The sequence below is a fragment of the Pongo pygmaeus genome, chromosome 9 (assembly GCF_028885625.2).
Source record: "Pongo pygmaeus isolate AG05252 chromosome 9, NHGRI_mPonPyg2-v2.0_pri, whole genome shotgun sequence".
NCBI lineage: Eukaryota > Metazoa > Chordata > Mammalia > Primates > Hominidae > Pongo > Pongo pygmaeus.
In genome coordinates this window covers 90,397,669-90,413,325 of record NC_072382.2, presented here as the reverse complement: position 1 = coordinate 90,413,325, position 15,657 = coordinate 90,397,669, and the positions used below count along the sequence as shown (strand labels likewise).

At 32.9% G+C, this 15,657-nt stretch overlaps 1 protein-coding gene across 9 annotated transcripts in view; it reads left to right on the top strand.

Moving 5' to 3' along the window:
- NOX4 (NADPH oxidase 4) overlaps positions 1 to 13,561 on the top strand; it is a 168,500-nt gene extending 154,939 nt beyond the window's left edge. For 6 of the 9 annotated variants that reach the window (XM_054439383.2, XM_054439384.2, XM_063671313.1 and 3 more), the window contains 5 exons: positions 633 to 752; positions 2,658 to 2,766; positions 5,311 to 5,379; positions 6,915 to 7,015; positions 13,028 to 13,561. In XM_054439383.2, coding sequence (XP_054295358.2) covers positions 633 to 752; positions 2,658 to 2,766; positions 5,311 to 5,379; positions 6,915 to 7,015; positions 13,028 to 13,148 — 520 coding nt within the window. In that variant the 3' untranslated portion in view covers positions 13,149 to 13,561. The remainder of the gene's footprint in view (positions 1 to 632; positions 753 to 2,657; positions 2,767 to 5,310; positions 5,380 to 6,914; positions 7,016 to 13,027) is intronic. The other 3 variants (XM_063671315.1, XM_054439382.2, XM_063671312.1) reach the window with 2 other exon arrangements.
- Positions 13,562 to 15,657: the final 2,096 nt, after the last annotated feature.

Below are 15,657 nucleotides of genomic sequence, written 5' to 3'. Positions count from 1 at the left end.
ATGCTCTCTCTCTCTCTCTCTCTGTCTCACACACACACACTTGAATATATAAACATGAGCAGAGTAATTAGAGCTTCAGAGCTTCCTTTGTGATTGTCCTTAACAGCTAAAGAACTATCAGTTCGTAAGTAAAGTTCTATACTTATGAACAACCAGGGCAAGAGGAGGGACAGTGTTAGATTCTTTTCCTTACTCCTATTATTTTTCTGTTCACATAGTAAATGTTTAAATAAGTATTTCCTGTACTGATCTAGCCATTGAAAAAATGTTTATTGAATTTAGACACGGTAAAGCAATTGTTACTTTAATTTAGTCATATATAGTAATCTAACATGATCAGAGCTTTAACTTGTCCTTAGCTACCTGACATGGTCATATTTACATTACCCTATACTTTTAATTAATGGTTCCCTCAAAAAAGGCACACTTAGAAACAGATGTATTTGTTTTAATCTTGACACTTCATAAACAACATCTGCTACTCCTTTAGGCTAATCACTATGAGAAACTATGAAATAAGGCCTGACCCATCACAAAATCTAGAGATTGCATTCAGCATGTTTGCTATATGATACAGAAAATTAATTTCACTTATTTTCATTTTTTCCCACCTTTTTCTGACTGCTCTACAGGCTGTATATTGATGGTCCTTTTGGAAGTCCATTTGAGGAATCACTGAACTATGAGGTCAGCCTCTGCGTGGCTGGAGGCATTGGAGTAACTCCATTTGCATCAATACTCAACACCCTGTTGTATGTCATTTTGATCTATTTTGTGAATCCAAATAGAGAACTGCCAATATTTCTGATATCTCTCTTTTTAGTATAAAATAATTCCTTATTGAATTATTCTACTTGTTGATCAAGGACCTCCATTTGCTGATTGATGAGGGGAATAATTCAGTGATTCTCAACATGTGGTCTGTGGCTCCTAGCATATTCTCTTGTAGAAAGATGTCATATCACAGTTATGCACTCCTCTGTCCTTTTCCTCTGTTAAAAGTCATTCGCCTCCATCCTTCATTTTCTATGTCCTCATCAGCGGTAAGTGGTTCTACTCATTCATTCAGTCAACAAATATTTTTGAGCACCCATGTGCCAATAGGTCTTACAGGTATTGGGAAGACAGCAATGAATGAAAACAGAGTCCCTGCCCTTAAAAAGCTTACATTCAAATGGGGCAGGTAAAAAAGAAAGCAATGAGAAATATAAATAAAATTATTTCAGAAAATATTAGAATTAAGACAAAAGGTAGACATTAATGGATATGGAAATAAAGGGCTGGGTTTATTGTTGAAGTATGGTCAGGCTTTTCTGAGATGACAACTGAACACATCATTTCTTCATTTATTACTTAGCAAATTTACAACAGACTAAAGAAAGTAACTTCAAAGGTGAAATTGTGGCCGGGCACATTGGCTCACACCTATAATCCCAGCATTTTGGGAGGCCGAGGTGGGTGGATCGCTTGAGGCCAGGAGTTCAAGACCAGCTTGGCCAACATGGTGAAACCCTGTCTCTACTAACAATATAAAAATCAGCCAGGCGTGATTGTGCATGCCTGTAATCCCAGCTGCTCCAGAGGCTGAGGCACGAGAATCTCTTGAACCTGGGAGGTGGAGGTTGCAGTGAAGGGAGATGGCACCACTGCACTCCAGCCTGGGTGACAGAGTGAGACTCTGCCAAAAAAAAAAAAAAAAAAAAAAAAAAAAAGGTGAAATTGTCTGACCAGGAAATACTAAACTAAAACTTATTTTAGTTTCAGGATTATAAGCAAAAGTTAATTGATTGATATTCTTATGAAAACACAAAGCAAAATGAAAGTAGAAAGTTATTCTCAAATCTATTCCGTTGACTTTTTTTTTTGCAGAGCCAAAAAAGCAATAATAAATTTAAGTGATGTGTTTGAATGATATTTTATTTCAGTTTTAAATACTAGATGTAAATTTGGTACTTTCTGGTGGTTCTTACAAAAATGATCATGCTCTAAGCCAGAAATAGTTTGTTTCTGACAACACATTACAAGTTATTTGGATACCTAATGTTATGAGAAAGGAAGAACATTTTCTTAACCTCAAGCCTACTTTATAAATGGGGATCCGGACTTGGAATTATGAGTTGCTGGAATGCATTACATCGTACTTGATTGTGAAATCTCTTTCTTTAATGATTTTTAAGAGGGGATAAACAACCAAGTTTCTGGAATGCTTTTGGCTCATTTTGCCAAAAAGCCAGGGCAAGACTGAATGACCTTTGGAGCCCTACTCAGTCTGTGATAGAATTCACTGAAAGTTGAAAACTTGTTTTTTTCTGAGATGCAGAGCCCAATATTCTTCTGGTCCAGTTCAGTTATGGCCTTCAACTGGAAATGGATGATATGCATACTTGTGAATATTATTCACACTTAAATTCATTTAACACTTAAACACCTAAATTCATGAAGTATGTCATATCCTTGAGTCAGTATATTGCATATTAAATTCATTTAGGTCTCGTGCTATCAGACACTAGAATGTAAATGACTGATTTTTCTATTGGTTTCTATTGGATATTTCTATTGGTTGCTTACTAATGAAAAGGAAACTTTCAAAAATATATGAATTCTTTAATATTTGTGTTTGCCATCCTAATCACTATCATGTTATTTTAATTTTAAAGGGATGACTGGAAACCATACAAGCTTAGAAGACTATACTTTATTTGGGTATGCAGAGATATCCAGTCCTTCCGTTGGTTTGCAGATTTACTCTGTATGTTGCATAACAAGGTAACATTAGGGTTGGTTCTAGTTTTGCAATTTTTCAAATTAAAAATGTTATATATTTTATATTACAAAAGCAATAAATGCTTGCCATAGAATAAACCATAGAAATTATGCAGATAAGTAGCAAGGAAAGAAATAAGTCTCTTAGACATAAAAAATCAGAGATAATATCTGTTAGCAATTAGGCACACATCTTTTCAGATATGGATATTTGTGAATATGCATATATATCTAATGTATTTTAACATAGAAACATTCATTTCTATGTTTTAACGTAGGGTGTTTCACATAGAAATGTATGCATATGGCTAAAGGTGATGAGGGAAGACAATGGAGGGAAATACCAGAAGGCTCCTGCTGTAACACCTTCCATCCTTTGTTCTGATAGCACTTACCCTTGATTGCCATCTTTAATACTGCAAATCACCAGACTTTTTGGTATACAATACAAATCTCAACAATCCCAAATTCTGTGTTTTATTTTTTGCAGAGATAAAGCAGGAATCTTTTCCTATCCGACCTGTAACATTTGACCTATTTATCTTTATTCACCTTATACAAGTGATACACATATGCATCCTTGCTACAAATATTTCAAACAATTCTGATAAAGTAAAATCCTCTCTTACTACCTTCCCTACCTAATCTATGTAAACAGAGGTAACTCTTAAGTGTTCTATAAATTATATCATACTATTTATGTTGTTTATGCAAATTCCTTTATTAATTGATTACTATGTCTTGACTATTTTTTGGTATTAGTGCATATAGAACTACCTCATTGTTTTTCCCAGAGCCAACAATTAGAGAAGATAGACCCACCTGATTCTTTTAGAGTATTTCGTTGTATGGATATATCTAGTTTACTGAACAATTCTCTAATGTTAGATACTTTTTAATTACAAAGAATGCTGAAATGGATATCATTACATATACCTCTTTGTGCATGCATTCACTCATTCAGTCAGTCATTCTATCATTTAGTGTATGTTTATTAACTGCTTACTATCAATCTGAAACTATTCTGGGATCTGAAAACTCAGCAGATGGCAAAATAAAACCAAGTTTCTGATCTCATGTGGTTTACATTCTAAGGGGGCAAGATAGACAACAACGAATAAATACATTGAGCATCAGGTTCTGAGATTCGGGTTAGGACAAAGAAGGAAGGGAAAGTAGGAGTAAAGCAGCGTAAACAGTAGAGAGTGTGTTAATTTATATTGCATGTTCAGGAACAACCATCAAACAAAATTCTATAATGCCATTTGAGCAGACTTGACTGAAGTGAATGAGCAGACTAGACACATATTTTGGAGAAAAAATGTCAAGATAGAGAAACCCAACTTCATAGGCAAGGGCTCTGAGGCAGCAGTATGCTTGGTGTCCTGATAGAAGAGAAAGGTGATCTGTGTGGATGAAGCAGAGTAAGCAAGAGAAAGAATAGTAGGAGAGGCAATTAGAGAGGTAGTGTCTGTGCTTTTCTGGGAAGAGGTGGATTATGTAAGTCCTCCAGACTTTATGCAAAATAAATAAATAAAAATAAAAAGATTGGTTCTGGGTATGTACCTAGAAGAATTAAAAGCACGGAATTGGACAGATATTTGTATGCCAATGCCCATAGAAGCATTATTCACAATAGCCAAAGGATGGAAACAACCCAAATATTCATCAGTAGATGAATGGATAAACAAATTATGATATACACATACAATACAAAACTATTCAGCCTTAAAAAGGAAGGAAATTATGACACATAGTACATGGATGAACTTTGAAGACATAATGCTAAATGAAATAAGCCAGACATGAAAGCACAAATATATTATGCTGTCACTTATAGGAGGTCCCTAGAGTAGTTTAATTTGCAGAGGCACAAAGTGGAATAGTCTCTACGTATGCATCCTTGCTAAAAATATTTCAAACAATTCAGATACAGTAAAATCCTCTCAGGTTGCCAAAGCCTTCGGGGAGGGGGAAATGAGAGGTTGTTGTTCCATATTTTTTTCTAGACTATTTATTTTTGCAGGTATATTTTTGCCTCGTGCATTTTTGTACAAGGGAAACCAGAGTCTGCTGCTGAATAAGCGGAAGGCAGGAACAGGAAAAAGTGTCTATTTGTTTTGTTTTATATTTGCTAGCATGCATAAATTAAATCACTATTGTCTTTTTTTCTCAAGAAAATCAAGTTCTTGAAGAGTAAACTGGTACAATTTTGAGACTCTTAAGGAATAAAATAAGGAGTATTTCAGAAGGACTAATATTTGTATGGCATTTAGCATGCTAAATTTTGTATCTATAAAGATAACAGAAAATTATTCCCTACCACTACCACCATCAGACCTAATTCATACCAAGAGGCCAGATTATTAATGTTAGAATCTGTTATATATATTTGTGTGTATGTATGTGTGTGTATTCATTTTCTTATAGATATTGACTATGATAAGCTAGGTTGTATTAAATTCTAGAATCACATGTTAGAATAGGAGAAAATCTGAGTATACCCACAGAATTGTAATAAGTCTATTCCTTTTTCTGTCCTCTCAGTTTTGGCAAGAGAACAGACCTGACTATGTCAACATCCAGCTGTACCTCAGTCAAACAGATGGGATACAGGTATGTGGTTAATGTTATCGTAAATTAAACAAGCCTCTTGATAATAGATTTACTGTAGGAGCTGTGGTGGAAGAAAATTCCTGCAGGTGGTTCGAACAGAAGTTTCCTAGAGGAAAGCCTCCTTTGGAATATGTCCAGAAAAGTAATAGCTTGTCCTTGAAGTCAACCATATTATGCCTTCCATTTGTCCTTCTCACAGGGAGGTGGGGCAGACTCAAAAGGTCAGACCTTTTAAAGACCCCTCCCCTCTTCACTGTCGCCTCAAGTTCTTCTAAAATTCAGACTACACATGAACAGCCTTGTGATTTCTTTTTATTGAGGAAAGGGAATGTTTTATGTGGAGAGAGAAGATGAGTTCATATACAATTAAGCTTATTTCTAGACAAAGAAAACTAAAAAATAATGATAGCCATCATGCATTATTTATTTACTGTTCTAGAAACTGTGCTAATAATTTCACATATATTAGTTTATGTAATTAAAACAGAGTCAAGCAGTAAATGTTATTCCCATTTTGCAAGTGATGAAACTAATATTTGAAGACAACATTGAAGAGCTGGACTGGTGTATAAATCTAGGCATGAATGCATTCACAAATTTTATTTTAGTACTTTTTGTCATGCATTTTCACAATACTTCGAATACAAAATTTGAATGTTTTCAGTTACCTCAAAACTAATCTAACTCTAATTTTTCCAGTCATATTTCTACCCTACTTGGTATGTAAAAAGTATTTCATTTTACCAGTCTCACGAAGTAAGTCAATATCACTTTTCCTCCTGGTATTGCGATAATTAAGGTATGAAGCATAATTTGCATCTGGTTCTCAGTTTGCCTGCCTGCGACTCAGATACTTCCTCCTTTCTCCGCAGTTCACTCTGACTCTTCACATTGATTTAGATCTAATGCTCTGTTAATTGCAAACAGGAGCCTGTTCACAGCCATTTGTTGATAGACCCAATTTTGGAGTTCTGCTGTCTTGAGCTGTCTTGTCGAGGATCATTTCCCCAAATTTACGATGACAGTTTGTAGTATTTTACTTATATAATGAGCCAAATATGACAACTGTATTTGTGGTGCCAAAATACTTCAATGGAGTCCATGTGCTGAGCCTTTTTGAGATTGACCAATTAGAATTCATTCTTTGTCTTACATTGCAGTTCTTTAAAGATGAAACGACTAACTGAAGTCTAAGAAAATTAGCCATTTGTCAGAATGGCATTCAAGGAGATTAGTTCTAACAATTAGTTCTAACAATTAATTCATTTAAAAATCAAATTTTTGTACCTTTTTACCAGAATAGATTTTGTTTGTTTAAAAACAAACAAATGGAATTCAAGGAGATAATGGATTTTAAAAGAAAGGAGAAAGGAAATGATATTTTGAAATAATTGTACGTAATAGGTTGCCATTTGATACTTACATTCTTTATATCACAGCAATTTGGTGGGAAGCCGCAGCACCAGTAGAAATGATGTTAGAGAACTAGGTTACTTAATTAAATCTCGAATAATGTAGTGCTTTCTTTTTGGCAGAAGATAATTGGAGAAAAATATCATGCACTGAATTCAAGACTGTTTATTGGACGTCCTCGGTGGAAACTTTTGTTTGATGAAATAGCAAAATATAACAGAGGGTAAGTACTATACCTCAAAAATTTGATATGTGGCTAATAAATTAATTAAAATATTTTCAAATAATTACACGAAGTTTGAAAATGAATTGGCAATGAGTTTACAAATGACAAATTCACTGAAACACTCTTTCACTATCAAAGGAAGAAGTAAGGCATTATCGTCCTACATTTTTGTAATTCCAAATAATTAAAGTTTGGCTTAGAAATAGTCTATAATGTATTTATGAACTAAACTCTCCTATCTGATTATAAATTTTTATAGGCCTATATTAAAAATGGGTATTTGCTCCCACAGAATATATCAGGTGGTCCGAGGAAAAGTTTTCAAAATCATGTTTCCAAAGAAAGAACTTTACAATTAGTTCTAACAATGAATTCATTTAAAAATCACATTTTTTGTACCTTTTTTACCATAATGAATATGTTTTTGTTTGTTTTTTAAAAAACCCTCTACAGTAATATGCAGTCTTTAAACCTAGAATATTTCCAAAAATATTATTTAGAAACTATAATTTTATAAAGAATCTTGTTCTTATGGACTATGTGTCTATGATCTGAAGAAATTACCAAGAAGGAAAGCTTTCATTTTAGGGCACAGACCAGCCAGCCCATTTGTCTTTTGTAAATTTATCATAGTGCAGAGCACTGATCTATAAGAATTCTAAGAAGATTTTGAAAACTATATAACCACTCACATATTTTTAGGTTTACATCTAAATAGTTTCATCATAAGTTTACATAGTTGTAAAAGATGTGATTTCTAACATATTGCAGATATTGACATTTTGTAATTAACATAATTTTTTAAACATATCCACTGGAATATAAATATAGCTAGATGATACTGTCATTTATTACAAAAATACATAAACTCTTCTTTTAGCAGTTGGATGTTTTACATCATTCTTTTTCTTTCATTTAAGTTGTATTTCTGTCCCATTAACCCATATAATTTCATCAAAATTCAATTTATTTTTTACATTTGAACTAATCATATTTTTATTGCTAACCTAATCCTAATCATACTTCAGCAAAAAGAATGAACATAAATTAAATATTTCATTTTAAAATTTCCTGTAATCATAAGACTCTAGTGTTAATTTTTACTTCTGGCTTGAGTTATCATTTCAATTACTTTGTATAGTTGAACGCTTCATAATTTTAAAAATATATTTTTATAAACATCAAAAGGATATTTGATTATAAATGCACAGGCCAACTTATTAAATGGATATTTTTTTAAAAATCCAATTTAGGAAATCATGGATGAATATTATTTATTGAATAAATCACTGATTCAAGGTGATCCCTATCTCTACCTTCAAAGATTTTGTTTTAGAAATTACAGAATGGAGCCTGGGAAGCAAAATTTATGAAGGAATAACGTTACCCATGTGATTCAGGTTACAGTCATGTTTAAAACACTTTTGTAGTATTACCCTTCCCTTGATGAAGTAGTTTTGGGATGAAGATGTAAGCATGATTTACAAAGCAGAACTTTTATGTAATATTCAGAGTTGAAATTTAGAAAAAAATGCAACCCACTTTTGGCTATCTTCCTTTCCCATCTTTCTCCAGTATCACCTATCTTAGATGTGATAATCTTGTCATACTCATCTGTCTCTTGCTATGCATTGCAGACATGTTCTTCTTTAGTGCCATTTACTGACTTCTGACAAAAATTTTTTGTTGATTTTCACTGTATATTGTTGTAAACTGATAGGTTCTTTGGCTGAATTCAGAAACCAAATCCCTAAAGAGCAGATTATTTACGGGGAAATAGATTGAGGCTGTTGGTTCCTACAGTTAGTTCTCAAGAAGTCTCATTTGTTAGGCTGTTTGTGTTTTAGAGTGATTTGTGTGTGAATGTATATTTAGTAGTTTGTTCTTTTTCTGGAAAAAAATGGAAAACTGGTTTAAGAAGAGCAAATGTGCACCATCTGCTGTTGACATTTTGTACAACACTTTGACTTTGTGTATTGGTTCTCAGGCAGGTGCCTGAAATGTGTTTACATTTTCTGAAGGATTTTTATATAGCATACTTAGGAAAAGAGTGGATCAACATTCTTCAGGTCTTATTAACTGTACAAAGGCACTGTGTAAATGGATGGTTTCATTTACAATGTAGCATTTTGATTAACCTGATGCACACAAATTGCTGAAAACATATAGAGATAACAGGCATGTAAGTTAAGATTTTTAAATATCATGTGTTGGGCAACACTTTTTAATTTTCAGAAAGTGATTACTTATTAAACCAGTAGGCATTAGGTTAGTATACTATGTAGAATACAAATTTAAATTGCATTAAGCACTCCTGGCCCAGAGGTAATGATTAGTAACTCTTCATTATGTATTCTTCCAGAAGCTTTTGTAAGTTTGTGTGAGAGTATGTGTGTGTACTTATGAAAGTATATGTAAACTTATGTTTTTATGTGTGTGGGTGATATATATTTAAAATCGAAACCTTAGTTTTTTAACAAAAATTGAATCTATGACAAGTAATTCTTCAGCTTACTTTGTTGTTTTTGTTGTTTTACTTTTTCTTGGCTTTGTTAGGAAGAACCAACTAACTTTTTAATGATGTGCTTCTTTTGATCATGGGCAATTTCTGTGTAATTGTACCTCAAAGTATTCTAGAGTATGAATAACATGACTACTACTACCCTAATTCTTTATATTTAGATTACTTATATTTCTTTACAGTTAAAAATAGTGCTGTGGTAATTATCTTTGTACATACTTTCTCATGTGAGAGTATTGCAGTAGATTAAGATCTTTGAGTTGGAATTGCTGGCTCAACAGGTATACACATTTAGGTACTGCTCTACAAAAACTAAAAGTCAGAATTAATTTACTTTCCACATGTGTGTGACAGTCATTCCTTTCTTTTGTTGCTTTTTTTAAATTCAGAAATTGAATTATATGATGGTATTATATGATCATGGAAAGTGAAGGAGCTTTGGGAGTCAACAGGCCTTCATTTTTATTTTACAAAGAAGTAGTTAGGACCTCAAAATATAATGATTTATCAAAAGCCATGGTTAATGAGCCAGAATGCAGATATGAACACAAATCTCCTGACTCCAAGTTCATTGTGCTTTACAGCAGGGCATAGTCAGCTTGTCACAGATAAAGAGTGGCAATCTTATTTTACCATGTTCCCCTTAGATGGGAAGTAGGGAGGTGCTGCAAGAAACTCCCATGTTTACTATGAATGCTGTAGCAGAATGTTCACTGTAACACTAAAATAATTAATAACTAATTTTTTTGAAATAGAGATATTCTAAATATTCCATTGTAAACCATTTAGTATTTAATAAACTATTAGAAAATTATTTATTATATATAACCCAAACTTGATTTCCTATCATTTGTAATTAAAATGTATATCCTGTTTTGAGCTGTGAAGTTTATGCATGATGCAAAGAGAGAAAGAAAAGTTGAACTTTATTTGGCTTTTTGAGTAGAGAATTACTACTCTGGGATTGGGTGAAATCTTTGATATTATATCTTTATTTTATTGCCTTGTAGTGTTTTCAAACAATACAAATTAAGAATAACTAGGTTTAGTCTCTCACATTTACTCTTGTGACCCTGAGTCAAGTGACTCAGTTCTCCTGGATCTGTAATGCCAGTGAATAAGCTCTCCGGAGTGATTAAGTTCTCATTATGTAAGATTCTGTGTTTACAAATCTACATGAAAAAGCAAGTATGAACATTTATAGAACTAGTTTCTAATGTCTACCCCCAAACCACATTTTCTACTTAGTACCCGAATCTACTTCCACCCATTCCATCAAAGGTCATGTAGACAGGTCTCCAGATAATTGTTGGATTGCAGCACTCTAATGCAAATTTAGTACAAATGAATTGCAAAGATTCCTTGTAGAATTCGAAAAAGAAAAAAAAAAGTAAGATTTCATTAAGTTAGTGAGAGTGACATTAGGGAATCCTCAAATCGCACACACACAAAAAGGATATCACAGAGTTAAGCTAGTTAATAATTGCAAAAGAAAATGTTAAAGAAACACAAAAATCATAATATCCTGTGTGATTTAAAAATAATGATTTTTATTATTATTTATTTTATAATTAATACTTGATTTTATTATCAAGTATTTAAGAAGTGCCTTTAGGAAATCCGAAAAACTTGCCAAACTAACTCTATAATTGCCCTGTCAAAGCCAAGCAAGAAAATAATGGTATCTTATTGCCATCATATGGTGTTGACAGAAAGTTTATACAAAGAAACAAAATGACTCAATTCTCTTTTCATTTTAATGGAAGCTACATTATGTTTCAGTAGTAATTTGAATTTTATTAAGTATAACATCATTTATTTTCATATATTTTTATTTCTTTGGCTCACTTTGGGTTTAATTAGCTTTTTAAAATTTTTACTAGTTTCTTAAAATGGAAACATAGGTCATTGATTTCAGACTGTTTTTCTTAATAAAAGTGTTTAATGCTGTACGTTTTCCTCTAAACACCACTTTTGCTAAATCTTACACATTTTGATTTGTTTTCACTTTCATCTCGTTCAAATATTTTTTATTTTTTATGTTTTTTCTTTGACCCATGGGTTATTTAAAAATGTTGTTTAATTTCCAAAAACGCGGAAATTTTCCAGATATCTTTTTGTTCTTAATTTCTAGTTCAATTGAGATTTGATCTAAAAATGAACTCCTTGTGATTCTAATCCCTTAAAGTGTATTGACACCTGTTTTATTGCCCAGAATATGTACAATCTTGGTGAATGTTCCGTATGCACTTAAAAAGAATTTGTATTCCATTATTGGAATTTGTATTCCATCTTTGCTGGAGTTTCCCCTGTCTGCTGCAGCCAGTAGATTGCCAGTAGATTGCCTCCAGGCAATAAGCAAGGAGGGTGACTGTGCTTAGCTTGTTTTCTTCACTTTTCTCAGGGATCATAGTTCCATGCTACCTATTATTCAGTGTCCGAAAATACTTATTTCATCTATTTTGTTTGCTTTTTTCTAGATTTTTAATGTAAGAGGGTAGATCTACTCCCTATTACCCCATCATGGCTGCAAGTAAAATTCTATTTTCACAGATTTTAGTTTCATTTTTCAAGGTAAAAAGTTTTAATAGCTTTTTTTCAGTATTTACTATTAATTTTTGGTACCAATTTTAATGGATTCAGTGTCTTTTGTTCAGCATGAGTTATTCTGAGATAATTAAGAGATACTGGATTTTCCCAGGATATGAGATGAAATATTAATCATTTTGACATCCTAGGAAGAATCAAATGCAAATCAAACTTGGGAAGAAGGTCAATTTGAAATATTATTTATTTCCTGGGATTTATTTAGTCTATTTGTTAGAGATACGTATTATTTAACTACTAAAATTTTATCTTAGAGAATAATAAAAACTGCTTGGAATTTGTTAACATTATTGCAGTGCATAAATAAAAAAGAACTAGATGAATATGTTTTTTGTTTTACTGTGAATATAAATTAGCCACTTAAAATTATTATTTCGAATTGGAAATATCTTTTTTCTTTCCTTCCTTGTTCATCACTGCTTTTGCAAATCCATGTAGGAATTTTAGATAACTATGTGTAAAGTGTCTAATAAAAGAAGAATTTACATTGTCCAGTGTGGACTGAACATCTATTCAGAGGTCAGCTGTTTAGCAATTGACATCTATCAATTGTTGCTCTTAATGAGGTTGCTGGTTTCACCAATGACAAGTCATGAAAAAACTAAGGCAAACTGATAAATCTCTGCCTGATAATAAGCATATTTGTGCTCATAGGTACATTCCTGAATTATCCTAAATTCTAGAATGAAAAGTATGAGGTAAATAAAATATTTTCCTGGTTGACATTTACATTTGGAAATAATTAGAAAATTGTTTTCACTATGTAAAATAGCAAGAAATTGACTTTGTTAATACTTTAAACCATGCTCATAAAGCATACTTCTTGTCATGTTCTGCCTAATTTTACACCTGATTTTCCATTTCCTCTGCTCTTGTTCTAGGAAAACAGTTGGTGTCTTCTGTTGTGGACCCAATTCACTATCCAAGACTCTTCATAAACTGAGTAACCAGATCAACTCATATGGGACAAGATTTGAATACAATAAAGAGTCTTTCAGCTGAAAACTTTTGCCATGAAGCAGGACTCTAAAGAAGGAATGAGTGCAATTTCTAAGACTTTGAAACTCAGCGGAATCAAACAGCTGTGTTATGCCAGAGAATAGTAAGGTTTTCTTATTTATGATTATTTAAAATGGAAATGTGAGAATGTGGCAAGATGACCGGTCACATTACATGTTTAATCTGGAAACCAAAGAGACCCTGAAGAATATTTGATGTGATGATTCACTTTTCAGTTCTCAAATTAAAAGAAAACTATTAGATGCACACTGTTGATTTTTATGGTGGATTCAAGAACTCCCTAGTGAGGAGCTCAACTTGCTCAATCTAAGGCTGATTGTCGTGTTCTTCTTTAAATTGTTTTTGGTTGAACAAATGCAAGATTGAACAAAATTAAAAATTCATTGAAGCTCAAATTCCATTTTCTATGTTGTGTATAAACAGAGTAGCTTTAATTTGCAAGCACTCCAGGCAAATATATTAGATGTTTGAAAACACAGCACAAGACTCTGTATTGATACAGGTACTTTGTGTCAATATCTAATCGTCTCCACTACTTATGCTAATACCTCTATTTGATATCTGAAGACTATATGCTAACTGAACCATCCTCAAATGTTGTTATAGTATCTATTTATATATATATTTTTTCTTTTTATTCCTCTCTCTAGGGAAATATGCCTTCCCTTAGCATGCATTAGACATAATGATTTAATAGGTCCCTTTCATCTTTATTTGAATCTATCACTATTGCATGGTAATGAAAATATTCCTACTATAAATTATAAAGGGATATATATATATACACACATATACTAATAACTTTTTCCTTTTTTCAGCATTTTTGTCTCTATTATTATTATTGTTTTTTTCTCAGGTAGGGTTTGTCTTAGGCTGTAGCCTCTAAGGATAGTTAGTTAATTTGCACTTTGCGACCAAAGGACATCATGTGTGTCAGTAGGGACCGAATATAAGATTTATCTCCTTTGTCACACATTGGTTTATGATGGAGATATTGAAAGTCTAGTCACATTCCTGAACAGTAAAACGTGTATTTTACCTTTTAAGTAAGAGGAAATGTGATATTCTTATTCAAACTTAAGTTTAGAATCCAGAATATTACTGTTGCACTTTTTGGTATTCTGAGTTTCCATAGGGAACTATTGGGTTTAAAGTCACTGTTGGAACTACACTGTATGATCTTAAAAACTTATGTTCCCTGGCTATCATATTCTTGGCTCAGAACAATATTCCCCATTACTATCTTAAGAATTAAGGCATTCATGGCTCACGCCTGTAATCCCGGCACTTTGGGAGGCCAAGGCGGGTGGATCACGAGGTCACAGTTCAAGACCAGCCTGACCAAGTTGGTGAAACCCCATCGCTACTAAAAATACAAAAATTAGGCAGGTGTGGTGGCGGGTGCCTATAATCCCAGCTACTCGGGAGACTGAGGCAGAGAATCGCTTGAACCCGGTGGGCGGAGGTTGCAGTGAGCCAAAATTGTACCACTGCACTCCAGTTTGGGTGACAGAGCAAGATCCCATCTAAAAAAAAAAAAAAAAAAAGAAAAAAAAGAATTAAAGCATTCATACAGTTTAGTGATTTTTTTTAGTAGTCAGCTATCAGTTGCTATCAAATATAACACATTGCTGAAATCAGCAGTGTGACTTACCTTGCCATTGTTAAAATGTTACATAAAACATAACATGATAGATGCTGAGGCCTTTTTTTGCTATAATTCACCTATAGCAATCAAGCATGCTAACCCATACCGAATGATATTTACTTGTAGATATTTCTTCCTTTCCTTGAAATTCTCCTTTCTGTGGAAAGAAGATGAACCCAAAAAAGTGATAGGAAATGTGGAATGTTCATGCAGATTTAGCTCTGAAGGCATATTTAATAACTAGTATGTCTTGACAACAGTCTTTAGATTAAAAAGAATTTTCATGAAAACATTTAACAGAAAGAACTAGTAAAAAGAAACTTTGAGTTAGTCCAGGCTTAATGTGCTATACTAACTCTATACTGATCATTATTTATTTATGTGATTATATTAATAGACCTAATTTCATTAAAACAGGTAGAAGATTTTTCAAAAGAAAGATGATGTTTCAAAGCTGGTCTGCCATTCTAGATGACCCTCCTTGCTTATTTAAGTTCCAGTAGGTGTTCAAATGTTAAATGTTAAACATAGGTCATCTTTGCTTCTGCAGGGCTTCATCTTGCATGTTTAAGAGAACTTTGTTTTATTTTGAGGGATTATTTCTCTGGGGATCATTCTTATAAGCCTTAAATCACTAATTTTAGTAGCAATAAATGTTAAAATTGAAATGGTGTCCTTGAAATTTCTATAAGCTCACTATAACTTTGGAACAAATAAAGCAGCAACATTTGTTCACAAGATGATGCAAGTTTAGGAATCACACTCTGCTTGTCAGGAATTACCATTTGCACCGGCCGTGGTGGCTCACACCTGTAATCCCAGCACTTTGGGAGGCCGAGGCGG